This window comes from Xiphias gladius, chromosome 15 (assembly GCF_016859285.1).
Source record: "Xiphias gladius isolate SHS-SW01 ecotype Sanya breed wild chromosome 15, ASM1685928v1, whole genome shotgun sequence".
In the NCBI taxonomy this organism is placed as follows: Eukaryota; Metazoa; Chordata; class Actinopteri; order Istiophoriformes; family Xiphiidae; genus Xiphias; species Xiphias gladius.
The window spans coordinates 33,600,912-33,618,283 of NC_053414.1; the positions used below are offsets into that span (position 1 = coordinate 33,600,912).

Genomic DNA, 17,372 nt, shown 5'->3' on the forward strand with positions numbered 1-17,372 from the left:
GTAACTTATAATATAATGAAAGCTCTGATAAACCATTGCTGTGAAAATCAGTTCAAAAGTAAGTCATAATTCAACCCTGTCTCCTACAAATGACATTCAACTAAGCTGCAACAGCAAATACGTTCTTTTGGAAAAGTAATTGCTGGCTGGTTTAAGCACAACATTTATTAACAGCAGCAGAGTCACCAGGAGGTGGGTGGAGTGGATAGCAGGCGTATAAGGTGCAGGACTGTCAAGGGGTGAGCGGTTTGCATCCACAAACCCATCTGTGGTTAGGTTCAGGCAGTACAAACCACTTTGATTAAGCTTAGGGAAAGAATGTGATTTTTGTTAATGTAAATAAGCACATTGTGTCTGAATTCACTGTTAATGTTTTCCGTATTAAACCAGACTATATTCTTCCCCTAACCTTAACCAAGTGCTGTGAATGTCTAAACGTAACCATAAAAAGTTGAATAATTACATTTTTGTAAAGGCTAAATGAACACAGGCGCATGTGTCTATTTCTTTGTAGCTCTTACTTTCAGATTGTCCTTTTTCAGGTGGCTTACTGAGACATCTGAACATTTTTGGTCCATACTATAAAAAGTATAGTCTTTATGGTGTGACTCTGGGTGTCAAAAATATATGCATATGGACAGAATTGTTGAGGTATTCTCTTAACCTTTTTCTCATTTTTATTGTGAATTGTTGAATTTTATTGTAAAGTATATTAAGGTAACAAATTTGAGATCAAATTTGATGTTGAGACAATAAGGTGTTCAGGAATTTAACTGGAAGATCCAGTGTGATTCCAAACTACGTAGCAAATTATCTACATTTCCACTTGCACTGTAGTTAGGAGGTGGAAATAAATCTGACTTAACTAAGCCGTCGACTTCCTCTCTAGAAAACCATGAAGTAAAGGTCTTAAAAGACAGGAAGGGTAATATCTGACTGTAAAATATGCCAGTGTGTATTATACTCCTAATCTTTTGTCAACATTTTGTATATTGGGTCATGAATATCATAGAATTTTTTTTTCCAGTGAAAAAACACCTGACACGGCTGTTTTTCTATCTTGTCTGTAGACAACTGTAGATTGGATTTGTTCGTGATTATAACCCCTTGAGTAAAAATTCTCTTTCATAGTCCAGATTGTTCTTTAAATCATCAGTTCCACTTCTAATTGTCTTTATTCTACAAAATTGGCTGAAAGGTAAGCTAACTTTTGTCTTACATGTAGTGTTTTTTTAAAGAGGTCTGTATACAACTGAATATTTTTCTTTTATGATTCATAAATCCAACTAATTTATGCTTAAACTAATGTGAATAAATGTCCAATTTTAGATATTCAGGGCATTTACTGAGATATTGGAATGATCGTAATTGTTCCAAACTTCCTTGGAATAGACAGACAGAGCCATCCAGATATCTCTTCCAAAACAGTTTCTTGGGTTTAAATGGATTTTGATGAAGAAGGAATTCCTGGATCTGCCCCTTTAACTGGATCCGCACCAAAATGTAATGGGTTCTTCCATGGCCCATGCCCCATCCCTCCACCAAGTTTGGTGCAAATTTTGCTATTGCTATTCGAATAAAAATAAAAACAAACAAACAGACATGGGTGAAAACATAGAAAACATGACCTCCTTGGCAGACGTAATAGTACTCTCATTTCAAGTGCAGGATCTTTAACGCCAACCTTACAAAAGGCCTCTTATGTATGAAGGTTTGCAAGTTCAGTTTACTTATTGAAGTATCTGTGTGTGTTTACAGGTCTCTTATGTCAAGGCCATTGACATCTGGATGGCGGTGTGTCTGCTCTTCGTCTTCTCTGCACTTTTGGAGTATGCTGCTGTTAACTTTGTGTCAAGGCAACATAAAGAGTTGTTGCGATTTAGACGGCATCACAAAAACAAGAGCAAGGTACAGAAAAACACTGCATCATCCAGTGTGATTAGGCAAAACATAAAATTTCTGCATGCTATCTATACTTGCACTAAGGTATGCACATATAAACTGCTGAACTTCTTTTGTGAAGAGAGTATTTTGGTTCTCTCAACTCTGGTTTGAGGCTGCCGCACTGTGGTGACATGTTGCTATTGCAGTGTGCTACTCAGAGGGAATAGTATTAGATGAGAAAGAAGGAGGGGGTGAAGAAAAAAATCATGTCAGCGACAGTAATGTTTATTATAACACCATACCTGGTGTGTGACAGTAGATATAAAGTGTTGGTGCATCTGACTGGGCATGTTTGAGTCTCCTGAAACATCACATCTCACTTTGTGTATTAATGCATGATACAGCATGGCTGTAACTGCATCTATGTGGTTTTATAATTTTACACAATTGTGTTATTTCTCTGACAGAAGGCCATCCAAACAGAGGATGAGTCTGTTGTCGGTGCATGTTTAGGATCTTTGTGGACTGGGGAAGGATCAACTCAGCATTCAGTCAACTCACATACACACACAGTATTTACTTGAAAGAAAGCTGCAGATTAAAAATGTAAATTTGTCAGTCTATCTCAGAAAGGCAACTCAGTGAAAAAAGTTTTAAACTGATAGTCAGAATTAAAAAAAGTTTTTTTTCAGTTTAAAATTAGGCTAGATAAATTTGTAAACTATCTCCTGAATTTAAATGGTTGTGAAACAAATAACAGGGCAAAATATCTGTCAGAAATACCACATTTGCAGATACACATGAAAATTCAGATTTATAACTGAATTTACAATGTTCCTCCAACTGGACAAAGCTTAATCTCTTTTGATTATAATGTAAGACCTGTATTGATCTGGCTACCTTTTTATAAAAAGTGGTTAATGTTTAACTAAGTTTATGTGGTGGAAATAATCATGAAATGGTTTAAAACAACTACAGCATATAGTACCTTGGACAGATCTCACCCCCATGTAACAGTACTCCTATCTGATCATGAATCAGGTTATGTGGGATTCAGGTGTCAGCCCTATGTTTGTGAATAGGACTTTATATTTTTGATGTTGCTGATGCTGCTATATGTTGTTGCAAACAGGCCAAAAGTACAAAGTAGTGGAAAGTAGAACTGAAAGTTGAGTTTTATTGGATTGGAGGAGTTAGCTGGATTACCCCCAAAATTTAATGATCATCTTTTATCAGATGGAATAAACTTGTATGTAGATGTGTATGGGATGCTGCATTAAGAAAAACACAATATACCCAAGACAAATTATTTTTTTTTTTAAAAAGGCACATAAATGCTTATTCAAGGTAGGTTTTGGCCTGTATGAATAAATAGTAGATTGCTATGGAACACATACCTGGGTCTGCAACATAACACATGAAAGGCCATTTTTGTTTAATAGCATCTTTAACTGATAAATGTTTAATCTTGAAATGTATATTTTCAACATGCATTAGTTTATATCATTTTCCAGCTGTTCTATAAAGGTAGCTGCATTGTTTATAATTCAGACCTACCTAAAATAAATGTAACTGAGAGCATTTTCATTTAAATATGTAACACATACGTTGACTGAATCAATGGGCGTCCCAACCCTGTTTTTGGATGCTATTTGTTTTTTCCTTTTGGTTTCTGTCTGGTGTGCATGCTGTCAACTGGTAGAACAGTGGAAGTGCAGTTGATCCAGGGGAGCTAGCTGATTCCCTTCGTCGTGTTAACATTGACAACGGCCTCAAACCATCAGACCCTCTGTATGGATCTATGACCAACATCTACACCAGCAACCACAGGGTAATTGCACACTACATTCGTGTGTATGTGGGTGTGTGTGCAAGTGCATGTTTGCATGAGTTTATTTCACTATGTCACTTGCATGACCCAGCCAGTCTGTTGTTGTAAGTCCTCTTCCATCAGTTTGGCACTTACAAAGCTGGTTTAGCAAAGAGGTGGAGAGGGACACCTGGTAGGTGGTAGGAATGATGACTGACATAATGATTTTAACTATAACCACAATAAAGATAATATTCATGCAGCAGTTTTCAACGTACAGAGTTACAAAGGACAACATGAAGGATATATCAATGAAATGGAAAGGCAGAATAAGCAAAAAATACTTCTCTGCTACACATGTTGCTAAATCCTGATAAAGCTTCTTTGCAACAGGAGCGTGTGTGTAAAAGCTCTAGTGGAACATGTAAACCAGCTTTTGTACACACATACTGCACAGCAAACTAACAGACTCGCATGGAGAATATCTCACCCACCAACACCTGAAATGCAAGCATCAAGAATATATAAGACGTATGTTATTTTAATAATGGGAACTTAAAAAAAAAATAGCCTCTCTATATTCTTTCAGCAAAGCAGTTTTTGTTTTTACTCACGTGTCATGCTGTTATTGGGCATTATTTAAGTTTTTGCTAGAACTACACAGCCAACGTTAGCATTAACAGCTGTTTACTTACCAGTCTAGAAGAAACATCGTGAATTCAGCATCAAACTTCATTCTTTTACTCTCCCAGCTCTGTCTCCAGTGATGGAAAGCAATGTCAAAGTTAACTTATGTTTTGCTTCTATTTCTATCACTTCTTTTCTTCTGCTGAGGTTAGCATGCTCACTATTGAAAGGTTAGCACTATGCAACAGTGGTTCACTGTAGCGTCCAGTCTGCCCTCGGTCCAACATGAGAGGATGAAGAAGTAGCTCTGCTCAGAGGACGTATTCTAACCTCTTGTCGTGTAAACGGAACAATGGCTGAAGCTCTTGGCAAGTGACCATCACTACCACCCGCACCCAGAAAGAAACTACATTCGGTGGCAGATATAACGTACAGGATTTCCTGAATAAGCCTTGCATTAGTTCTGGCTTCTGTTTCAGTGCATTTGATAACATTGTCTTCATAGTTCACATCATAATTTAAAGTATTAAATGAAAACAACTTTTCAACTGACACCCAATCAACAATAACACAGTAAAGTATGGTACTGGAACAAATCAAATGGTGGCATCATTTTAAAACAGCAGATCACTTGTAAAAGGTTATAGAAATACTACAATCAATTCTGACATTTACCATTAGATTTATCGGAGTGCAAGTTGTTTGTCATATGGCGACATTTGATACTATTTTCAGTAAATAGTGTTTTTCTTGCATCAAATGAGCACGCAAGACGTTCAAGGCTTACAGGCAGATCTAGATACAAAAAGAGGGCATTTCCGGTGACTCTAATGATCAGTGATGATTATAAACGGCCAGAGGCTGGTACTTTTTCAAATTTGATACACATAGTCCTGATCAGACACCGGTCAGGTATAAAGAGTGGGACAGATTATCCTGTAGGTGGAGATATAATGCTGACCTAAAGTATGAAGGTCACTAGTCCTCATTTTATATGAAACTCAATGCATATGAAGTGTCCTCCATTCTGAGCCCTTAATAGAATAATCATGTCCACATCGACAATAAAGAGTATGGTCTAGAACTGCTCTATATGAAAAATACCCTGAGATAACCTCTGTTATGATTCGGCGTTATATAAATAAAATTGAGTTGAATTGAATCAATTTTTGATGAACATTCAGGTTTTTGTTTTTCCTTTTAAATAAAAATTTTAAATAAAATTTCTGGAACAGAAAACCATAGATCAGTGGCTTCCAACAGGTTAGGGCAGTAGTGCAGACCACCAAAGACATTTTTCCTACTTGGGGATTGTTTCATTTAAAGTATTTTTAATTTCTTTTTTCTATATTTTTTCTATTTCTATTCTTATCCCTTTGATCATCTTGTGCTCCCTAAGAATGATCTTGGAACACTTTTAGAGGGTCCAGACCCCCAAGTTGGGAGCCACTGTCATAGGCCATATTGATGCCCCAAACTAACATAAAATGTTAGACTTTAGATTGGGAGAAATCAGCTATATATTGAGCTCAGTGTCTCTAGGAAACCTTTAAAATTTTGAGCAAGCTTAGCAAATGTTCCATAATGGCCAGTTATTAGTCTATTCCATCATTTTAAGTTTTACAAGATACAAGGTGGATTGTAAAATTATGACATAGTAAATGGGCATCTTGAAATTCCAGTTTAACTACAAAACTTAATTTGCACAAGTGTTTGCACAGGAAAAAATGTAGGCTTGAATATGAGTGTTTCATATTATCTGGCTGATAAAGCGTCTGAAACAAAATAGAGAGCATAAATTGTAACACACAGTGTCCTCAAAGTTTTCAGACCCCTTCACTTTTTGCAGACTTTATCATGTTGTAAATTTAATTTTCAATGGATAACACTGTCATTTTGCCCATCAGTCTACACTCAATAAGTCATAATGACAAAAGTGAAAACATGTTTTTAGAATTTTTTCCCAAATTTCTTAAAAATCAAAACTGAAATCTCTCATTTACAATAGTACTGGCCAAAAATGAACAAACACGTCTTTTTTTTACTGGTATTTTTGCTGTCTCCATAGGAATCACGTTTACACTGCCTCTAGGAAATAACTGTATGCCTGCACTCAAAGTCCAACATTGACAGAAGTTTTCTGCTTCTCCTGCCTGCTTGTCTTTTACATTTTACCAAACTAACTGTGACAAATTTTAGCTTGCTTTAAGCAGTGCAGGTGGTGACTGACTGACATGTTTTCCCTTTTGGGCTTACTGCAGCTGTATGCACTCACTTCTGATACCTTTCAGTCTTACAGTATACTTATATATACAGTATACTCAACTTGACTGCTAGTGATACCAGCACAAGTACATACTAGGTGCCTTAGACACTTCCCATAACTGGACTAATCAGACTACAATTTATAAAAGCTGGTCAATATATAACTGACTTCTATGTAGTGGAAATAATCATAAAAGTAGTTGAAACAACTACAGCATATAGTATCTTGTACAGATCCTGATCCTATGTAATAGTCATCTGGTCTTACATGCGGAACTGCAGCCTATACGCTGAAAAATGGCAAAAAGGTCTCTTGGGAGCTTGGGGCTCCCCAGATTCGTTCATGTACCGGAGTCAGACAGTAGACTTAGTGCCTGTTAGCCTTTGGATATTGTTCCTGATTGCTGCCTGTGGACCTTGGAGGGACTCACTGCTTCAGTTTAGTTAAGTTACACAACTGTAGTGCATCTAAGTGTTAATAATTATTTTGCATTTTGATTTAAATAACTATATCATCTCCAGGTAATTTTTATTAATGCTAATAATCATGATTATGACATACTGACTGTTGTAGTGTTTATTGACTGTAAAAATGCATAAATAGCATCAGCACAATTATAACAATAAATTAATCTAGTCTTGATTCCCTGCATCTTAATATTTTTGGGAGGATTATGATGCATATTGTTTAATTTCTACTCCATACCAGCATATCATGTCAGTGTGTCCTGCTCCCTCGTGACCTGAAAGGGGCGCAACATGAAATACTGTAAAACTCGAAACACTCAGTACATTTAGAAGTCCACACCAGGCATACCTCTACGGCCCATAAGACCGAGTGTTGCCAGCATCTTGCCAGCCTGGGAGAGGTGAACACAGTGAAGCCTGTGTGTGGTGGCATATATTTAGAACTCAATGAGAAACTCCCAACATATTATCTACTCCATCAGAACCACGTGTGTACATGCAAACTTTTCATCAGCAGAGGTTTAATAAGGAAAGTGTAATGGAGGCTGGTAAAATATTGCAAGAAAAATATTTTGACAGTTCTTGACACTTGTTTTTGTTGTAACTACTCTGTGCTTCAGCACATTGGCTTTGAAATAAAACCATGACTGTGAAATTAATCTTTCCTCTTTAATTTGAGTGTTTGCATTCACAGATGAACAATGTGGGAATTATAGGTTTAGTTTTTATTTGTACTTACAGTTCTCCAATTTTAGTGGATGAATCATAATTTGATCAGTTAAGAAAAGATTAAGTTATGTAGTCTAATATTTGGGATCAAATGTTTTCATTCACTGACTGTCTGATAAGTGGTATCTCCCCTGGTGATGATCTGCCAGGCCTCAACTGCAAACTGACCTTTTGCCTTTGGTCTGATTTTCAGTGAGTGACGACCCTGCTCAGCTGGACTGAGGTCAGGTGACTGACTTTGCCAGTCAAGAACATCCCACTGCTCGGCCATAAAAAATGCTTCCTGGCTACATTGGCCGTATGTTTAAGATTGTCATCTTCCTGCACTGTCCTAAAATTGCCAGAATATATAAAAAAGGAGGCTGCAGTTGCTTCACTGTTCACTAAGTGTGGATATGAACATCAACTGCTCATAGCCCGGTCAGCGCTTTAATCTCAGTCATTGTCTCATTTCAAATCAAATAAGCTAGACCACAGAGCCAAAATAACTAATGTGTCATTGCCCAAATTACACACTGTACTGTATGTAAGCTAACCTGTTGCCAGTTTCAGCCTGGCTCTCTCCAGTTATTCTATGTCTTTGATGATGACCATCAGCGTGGGTGAGTTTATACATCAGCTCACCCATGGAAGACCCACACCTATCAAACTGGGACACAGGACATTTATTAAATTATTCAAACAAAAAAGCCACAACAGACAGATTTGGGCACACAAGTGTATCTACTATTGATATCACAACATATTACAATAATATATGCATAACAAAATATAACAAAGTGCAAAAGAGAGTCACTCTAGGAGGTCCGAGAAGAGTTGAATCAAGGGCAACCGGACTTGGTTGTAGATATTGAAGACGTTTCGCCTCTTATCAAAGAGGCTTCTGCACATCTGACTGATCTGATAAAATTAACTCATTATGGATTTAATACACATTCTAGTAAAATGGATAACATAACAGAAAGCAATCAGTCTGTGTGAATGGTTCCTTCTCTTCGCCATGTATGGCTACTTTTGGCATATCACAAGGTGGTTGCTTCAGACCATTGTTATTTATCATTTACACACATTATCTCTCTGTAGTTTTAACTAATTCAAATGTATAAATGTTTGTGGAGGACAGAGGACAGCAGCCAGAAGGACCAGCCAAGACAATGCTGTAGTGGTTTCAGGACAAGGTTCCGACTGATTGGTCCAACCAAAGCCCAAATTCAAACCCCATAGAATATCGGTGGAGAGACGTGAAGATGGCAGTTCACTGGCACTTCACATCCACTCTGACGGAGCCTGGGAGGATCTGCCAGGAAGAATGAGATAAACTGCCGAAATCCAGATGTGCAAACCTTGTAGAGACTTACCCAAGAAGACTCAAAGCTGTAATTAATGCCAAAGAGGCTTCTACAAAGTACTGAATTAAGGGTCTGAATACTTTTGTAAAAAAGAGATTTCAGTTTTTGATTTTAATTAATTTGCCAAGATTGGGGGGCAAAAATGGCAATTTTATCTTTTAAAAATTAAATCTACAACACACAGTGTGCAAGAAGTGAACGGGTCTGAATACTTTCTGAAACCACTTCTGGGGAAGCATAACTATGTATCATGAAATTCCCAAAGACAACTGGAGTGAAATTAATTATTCCTATACTAACCAATCCAAACCAAACACAATATTTATTTTTTTAAACAAAGCAGTATATCCAATTAAGCTTCATTCCATGCCTTGCTCAAGGGCCCATCATAGGCACGTGCAGTTGGTGAAGATATTAAGAAAAAAGTGATCTGTGACCCTCCCCTCCTCTGTCTCAACAGGAAGGGGAAGTACATGAGAGCAGGCTGACCTCCACAGCTGCTGTGACTTCCACTCCCAGTAACAGCAAGGATTCGAAGGCCAGCACCAACAATACTGTAACTGTTCTTAACACCCAAGGAGCCACAGCAAACACTACCCAGAATCCACCTGGAGCGACAACAGGTGGACGGGGTAAAAGCACTGAAGAGATGAGGAAGTTATTTATTGACCGAGCCAAAAAGATTGACACTGTGTCGAGGGCTGGCTTCCCTCTGGCCTTTCTCTTCTTCAATATATTCTACTGGGTCCTTTATAAAATACTTCGACATGAGGATGTACATAAGCAATAAAGAAAGAGCATAAATTATTCATATACGGTATGTGCACACACACATCCTTGTATTGCTAAACATATGAGGACACTTCATCAACTACCACTTTTCCCGCACCGTAATCCTTATCTTACCCTGACCTTGAGAACCATTCAGGGTGACCGCACATTGCAAAAATGTCCTGTTTCTACTGGCGTAAAACTCGAATCGGTTCTCAGGATGTACAGAAACACAAAAAGGGATCAAAAGTTAGCAAGTCCAAGAGTGCAAACTTTGCCCTGACAAATGACGAGATTATTTTTCCTCTTTAAAGTATACAGCAAGGTAATCTTAAAAAGATACTGACTGTAGAGAATATCAGAATCTTTACAATGTCTGAAAACAGAGTTGATTATTTATGGATATTTTCTGAATTCAAAAAACCCTTTAGTAGAATGAATAAACATATCCAGCATGGATATGTATAATGCTTGTCCTATAGTCAAAGAGCCACTATGAGTTAACTAAGTTCAGTTAGTTTAAAATAATCTTCTGCTATAATGTTATGTGAGCTCAGCTGATCACAACCCATTACTTTTAATATTGACATCAATCTGCTGAGGTAGAGACAGTTGTGAAATTAGAAAATGAGGTGTCCTGAAATTCATGTGTTTATGAACAGGTGATGAGATGGCAAGAAAACAAAGATAAGTGTGTCAGGATGATACAGAAAGCCGGCCTAAACCAGAATCAGTACACACAACATATCTGGACACATTTTGCACAAGCTTTGGTTTATAAATTATTCTTAACAGTACGTAATAGAAGCATTTCATTTCAAGTGCTTATGTCTGATGTGACATATTGTACTGGGAGAAAATCTGATCTGTCAGAATGGGGGATTCCAGTCAGCCTTGCTTGTGCCAAAGCAGGGTGGGTAATGACTCATGTCCATGTGATGCACGGAGACCAGCTAGATAAAGTTAGATATAGATGTACTGTAGTTTAAATGTTCCCTGTGATCTGGATGGCCAACATCAGATTTGTTTTTCCAAATCTATATTATGTGAATTTTGGCTGCTAGAGGGCAGAAGGACTTAAAGAAGGCTCCAAAGAGAAAACTGACAGCAATGAGCTTTGAGCCCAGTCTGTTTCCCCTGCTATAGGTGGAGCTCTGTTTCTCAAGCAAAATCCATTTTAATGGATGAATGACTAGAGCAGAGGTAATCTCCAGCAATCAGAAATGACCAGTGTGAGTATTTCTTTTTATTGACTTTCTTGTGCTTGTATAGCATACTCATCATCATCTTGGACCTACATTATTATTTAGTAAAATTATTTAGAAATAATTCTGAGAATTAAATGTTGTAAAACACATGCACATGCTGAATAAAATTAACGTAAAGACACACAGTATTTTCTCAGTTTTGAGTGGTCCTCACTTTACTCTCAGTACTTATTTAAGTAACAATTTTGAGTGTAAATACATATTGGGTAGCACTAGTAATAAAGTAAGACCAATAAATATTTAACCAACTAAATATGGCAACAATAACAAATACTGTCGGCATACTAATGTATACCGTAAGTCTGTGTGAACAAGGTTCCCAAATTGAAATGTGGCAGGCAGGGTGCAGCTAAGCTCTGACTTCTGCTGGAGAAGTGGAGCTGAGATCTGGCTGCCTCCAATCGAAGTATAACCTTGGTCCTCACTGTTTTTAACACACTAAACGTCTGAAAAAAAAATACATTTCATAGGTAGCTCTGTTTGAATGGGCCTGTATGCACTCTCCAAGTGTAATCAACATGCTGGCTTTTGTACTACTGTATCTTTGAGAATGATTGAGACTGTTGTTCCAGACAGTACAGCCACAAAATGCTGAAAAAACCCTATGCTGGAAAACCACTTTCTTTCCATATGACTGGGGTTGCCACTCCCTTTGAAAACTGCACATGCTGAAAACATGCTGGTTAAACCTGTGTGAGTTTTTCAATAGGATGTAATAGCCAAACAAGCATGTGCTGCAAATAAGAAAGTTTGGCACACAGTGAAGAGTTAACAGTGAATAGATAAACGCTGACAGTTCTTTAAGATGACGGTTACTAAAATATTCACATTCAATACTTGTCATGTGTTTATCAATGGTTGACAGCCTGCCTACGCAGTCATGTATCATTACAGAGTTGTGAAGTGTAATCAAATCAGAACTGCACTATAATACTTAATGTACCCAACCCACACTTTAAACATCACACATGCAGGGTGTCACTGTCATTTCTACTATAATTGGGGGAGATTACCATTATAATCATGAATCTGTGATAAAGGAGATTTGAAGGAGTTTTTTTTATTTTTTATTTTTTAAATATAATGGTCCAACAGATTAAATCATGGTTAGTCACCTGAAACAGTTCCACAAATAAACATGGCGTTGGTGGTAAACAAAAGGTCATGAGATCATCCAAATGAAAAAATGTGTATTATCCCCCAAAGACCATAAATGTGATCAGCATACTGCACTGAAGGTAAATCCTATTAGGTTATAAAATATCTTCAAAGTCACATTTGTCAAAATGGAAAAGGTTCAGCTCTTGAAGAGCATGAAATGCTAGCTTAATTTTAAGGTGATATATAGTCAGGAGTTGTAAAGATACATATATTGCCCTGGACCAAAGCTCAAAAGCAGGAGGAATGAATGGACCAATTGATATAAAAAAAAAAAAAAATTAAATTGACTCTTTTTAATTAACATTGGCAAAAACTCAAATTATCCCTTCAAGAGCAGCAAGGGGTTTTACTGAAGACTCCACCTAAAGCCATGTTAGTTTGTGTATATTCTTATAAAATTTTAAGTTCTTTAGAAGATGAAATTTACATTTAGTCCACATACAGGGCCCTCTCTTCCACAATTTATTTCTGTCTCTATCCTGGGACTTTTTAGTCTATTTCAAGACTTTCAGCTCTGACAGAGAGCTAGAATAACCTGGGGAAAAATCACCCATGGTAAGACTTCAGTCGTGCTTTGAGTAATCAACACCGCTGTGGGGAGCAACAGTGGACTGAAACAGACTAGAGGTGGAAAAGACTACTCAAAGACGTGGAATATTAAGCATGCACGCGCACACACTGTTTTCCCCACTTGTCAGCTCCACCTCAAATTTCTCATGACACACAAAAACAGACACAGCTATTATTACCAAACCACACACTCTCCTTGACTGTTTTTATAATGCTATCAGACAGTAAGAGGCCCCAGGACATGCTGTGTTGTAACATCACCACACTGATTCTGTGTTTGCACTATGACTAATGCCACAACTCCTGCGGTACTTTCCAGGTTGCCCATTAATTCATTCATGCTAATGGTGGCATATCAGACACACATGTTTTTCCCGACTCCAGCATTTAGGAATTTTTGATCAAAAAGAAATGTTTACATCCACTTCTTTTTCAGAAAAGAAATGCTAAAGGGAGAAGTGAAGTTCATTGTTTTTTTTGTCTCTGAGCAGTTCTATCTCCTGCAAATGACTTTCATACACAGTTAATGTGCACGAGATGTTTACATAGCGCAGTGAAAAGTGTGAGTACAACATGTGGAGTCTGATGGATGTAAAGTGTTTCTCTTCAGCAGGTCAAGTCCTGTCTTCATTCAGGGATTATTCATAATTTTTGAATGATATTATGGTAATTGTGACAGTTCTGTATAAAAAATAATATCGAGCATTATGATTCCCTCAAAATGTAGGATTAATGTGACTATGTAGGAAAAGATTTAAAGTTCGGTCACAGAAAAATTTAAATGTTCTAAGGTCCAAGTGTCTAAAAGTGTCCAGTTATCACTGCCATAATAGTGTTTTTTCATACCCTCAGTGATACCGTAATGTTGACAGTTTTGCTGTGTGCGCTGCTATATCTACGTCTACATCAGACCCAGAAACAGAATTGGTATACTGTATTGCGCAAGTCTACCATTTTGTATTGGCCAAATTATTGTTGGTTTATGAAATTTTAACCCAAGAGTATATCATTTCATCGGAATTTCATTGTGTTTTCTAGGAAACAGCTTGGCTCCAACTTTACTCCCTGTCAGCTGAGACAGCAACATACAGAGTGTTTGTGTTTGAAACAGTGGGGCAGTCTGCAAAAGTTGTTATGCTGTAGTATTACATGATGCTGAAGTTTTTCAGTTCAGAATGCTTGAGATATGCCAGCTGCCGTAGCGATCATAGTGATATGAAGGTCCCTGTTTCAGGCCTCTATAAGTTGCTTTTCATACCTGAGGGGAATCAGTGGAAAATGATCACTGCCTGAAGGAAGGAAAATCACATTCAAAAGTGTGAAATACTATGGAAATGTAAAGTATACAGAACTTGTGGGCTACAGTATGAAAAAAAGTTCAATACTGCATTATCATTTAGAACGAATCTGCTGTGTAACAGAAAAAAATGTCACTCATTAATTGTTTCCTTAGTCATTAGTAATAAGTCATTATGAAAACACAAAACAGTGCAACAGCGTGCTTTGACAGTCATACATATTTTCACTGCATGCAGCTAAAACATGCAAAAACAGGTTTGGTCAGGTTTGAGAATCAACTTTCCCATTTAAAGACTAGATGTGTCCTACACTCAGTTTCCATTGTTTATGGAAGGATGTTCAGTTAGTTAGTTAAAATCAAACCCTTACGTACAGTCACTGTGCATTATTTACACCAGTTTCGCCTCAGAAAATATTTGCATGGCTCTAATGAAAATAACTTGCTGTTTCCATTTGTCAAGACATTTCTGTTCTCCACTGCCAAGCTCCTACTGAGGACTTGCTTTTGTTTCCAATTTAATATTCACTGATTTTGCTACTATTTCTGTAAAAGAAAAAAAAAAGGAAATAGTAGCAGGCATTCAAAACATTGAACTGTACAGCTTTGTCCAAATGCCATACTATCCACTGATAGTATACATGTGTACTATATTCAGTGCTTGACATGGTATACGTTTTGTCAGTTACTCTACAAGAAATCATTGTACTTTACCATTTTTTACTAGCATGAAATTACACAATGCTTGCACCATGTCAATCAAACTGCAACAGCCTGTTTAATGTCAGATCTGCCTTGAAAATTTCTCTACATCATCCTTAATTTTTGTAGCTGTGTGTATACTTATTCAAGCAGATTTTGTATGTGTTTTGACTTTTTCTTTTTTTTAGTCTACTCGATTTTCTCAGTTTCCAACACCATTAAAACCTGCTTGGAATTAGTATGTGATATGGAATTAAGACGCAGCATGTATTTGTGTATCTGGGTCAAAGCAGCAGACCTCAAACTGTGCATTGATGACATCAAATTAGCATACCCTTTCTGAAACTGTCCTGTAGCTCCACTTAAAAACTCAACATGAAAAACCAATTTGGTTTTTTGAGCATCATTGCTTTTATTTTTGTCAAAGTTATGTTAATTTTGTGTTTTAATGTATTTTAAAGTGCAGATCCGAAAAGTCTGGACTTCATTGCCACACAACAGTAACTACAGTATCTCAAGCAGGTTTCCAGGTGATTTTCATAATGTAAAATGAATGGAAGGAAAACACTCAAATCTCAAATCTATGTAGAAAATGGTTGGCAGTTATTTAAGGTACTACATTTCCATGGCTCACTCGCACAGGTGTTTTCACATTCACTTAGATCTCTCCTCAGGACTATATGGGCATGTACAGACTGTGACTTACTTCTCCCTCACTCTCTTGTTGGAAATGTTGCACCTGTTGAGTGAGAAACCTTTCACCACTAGCATTCTGATCAGTGTGTGTGCAGTAGTTTGGTGATCCCATGTAATTACCAGCATAGCGGTTCATTAACCTGTAATGAGATTTAATCAACTAGAAGAACCAAGAACACCTGTGTGGGTTTGTTTAATTTTTTGTGTTGCCGTCTGACTTGCGTTATAGCTGTCAATGCCAGTCTTCTTCACAACCTTTCATGGTAGGTCAAAGATTATTAATTTTGTACAAAATAATGAGAGACTGAAATATAGTAAAATTTTAATTAATATTGATATGTATCAGTCATAAAACTGTATGGGCTGATGTTATGCTTTTTGTCCTAAGTTTAGTGTTTTTTTCTGGTGCTGATGAGGAGAGGCAGCCCATAAATCAGAAGAGCATGATTTTCAAATACTTTTATATGTAATATGCCTTCCTTTACTGATTTCACACAAAAAAATTTAATTCTGGTGATAACGTTCTGTGCTGATTGGCTCATAACTGAGTGCTAAAACTTTTCAGCCTAAAACCTCAGAGGTCTTGGGGCCATGGGTTCCGTCACTAGGTTTCCACTGCAGTTTTCCCCACAGGATTTTCAGTATACTGTATGCAGCCCAAAAATGTTTCACAGTGAAACCACCAGAGTTCAGTCACGAATTTTGAAATGGTTATGTTGGCTTTGTCTTTATTATTGCTTTATGGTTCAAATGTGGTGAAAGTGTGTTGATTTGTGGAGAATATTTTGTTAAATTGCGTACATATCAAAATTCACTACAGTGTAAAAACTCCTTGGAAAATCTGTCATGGCAACCCTGGCTGAAACTGACTACTGTTACATAATAGCTGGACTATAATGTGTACTTGGATCATTTTGATATCTCAGAGGTTTTATTTCATCAACCTGAGTAAAACACATTTTTTAACATACTGTCTTAATACTCACTCTCATGTTGTAAGTTCTCCCTTACAGTTAAGTGTCATATCTTCCAAAAGACAACAAATGAGTTATAATAGACTGTATGCTTACAGAATATTCTGTCATGGTCCTGTTAGGTTTAATTATATTTGTTGAATACAGAGCAGAGAGCACACTCACTATTTTTTTTAAAATAAGATGTGCATATTTTATGGTGTTCTTATTAAATTCAATTGGATTAAAATAAACTTTGTAGCCACTTGTCAACTTGTCCTGTCTTTTTCTCAGTCTCATTCTGCCGGAATAAGTTATATAACACTGCCTTGCCTAAGGGCACAGGACATTGGTGCACTGGGTCCAGCAGTCCGTTGCTTAATCTATATTTGATCTTTTTTCCTTTAAATTATAATTTTAAAGGGATATCAGTACCTTTCCTGCACATTGGCCTAATTGTTAAAGTTAATTTATACTGAATCATAGTTGCAAAAGGCTTTTGACTTCTGGCCCAGTTTAACGACAGAAAATGTAATGCTGCATGAGGGACCCTCATTACACATACACAGGAATCTGACTCAAGTGCTCTGCATTATAAGAATTTGAAGGGTGCTGTCTTTATTTTTTAAGCCTTCCCAAGACCAGAAACAGAAGGGCAAATTTGTACAATGATTATTCTGTGCTTATCTGCACCAATTAACCTGCAAACATTAGCATGTCCAGCTAAGTACATTGTACCTACAGTACGTACAAGGCCAACTTATAAAGGCCAAGGAGCATATCATTGCTAACCACATCAGTTTGTGAGTTTAAAGGTTATGT

General features: G+C 37.1%; 1 protein-coding gene across 6 annotated transcripts in view; it reads left to right on the forward strand.

Moving 5' to 3' along the window:
- Nucleotides 1–16,770, forward strand: part of glra3 (glycine receptor, alpha 3) — a 67,329-nt gene extending 50,559 nt beyond the window's left edge. For 2 of the 6 annotated variants that reach the window (XM_040145265.1, XM_040145266.1), the window contains 3 exons: nt 1,759–1,908; nt 3,587–3,715; nt 9,593–16,770. In XM_040145265.1, coding sequence (XP_040001199.1) covers nt 1,759–1,908; nt 3,587–3,715; nt 9,593–9,922 — 609 coding nt within the window. In that variant the 3' untranslated portion in view covers nt 9,923–16,770. Of the gene's footprint in view, nt 1–1,758; nt 1,909–2,351; nt 3,213–3,586; nt 3,716–4,533; nt 6,229–9,592 lie in introns of those variants that run through there. The other 4 variants (XM_040145267.1, XM_040145268.1, XM_040145269.1 and 1 more) reach the window with 3 other exon arrangements.
- The last annotated feature ends 602 nt before the right edge of the window (nt 16,771–17,372 follow it).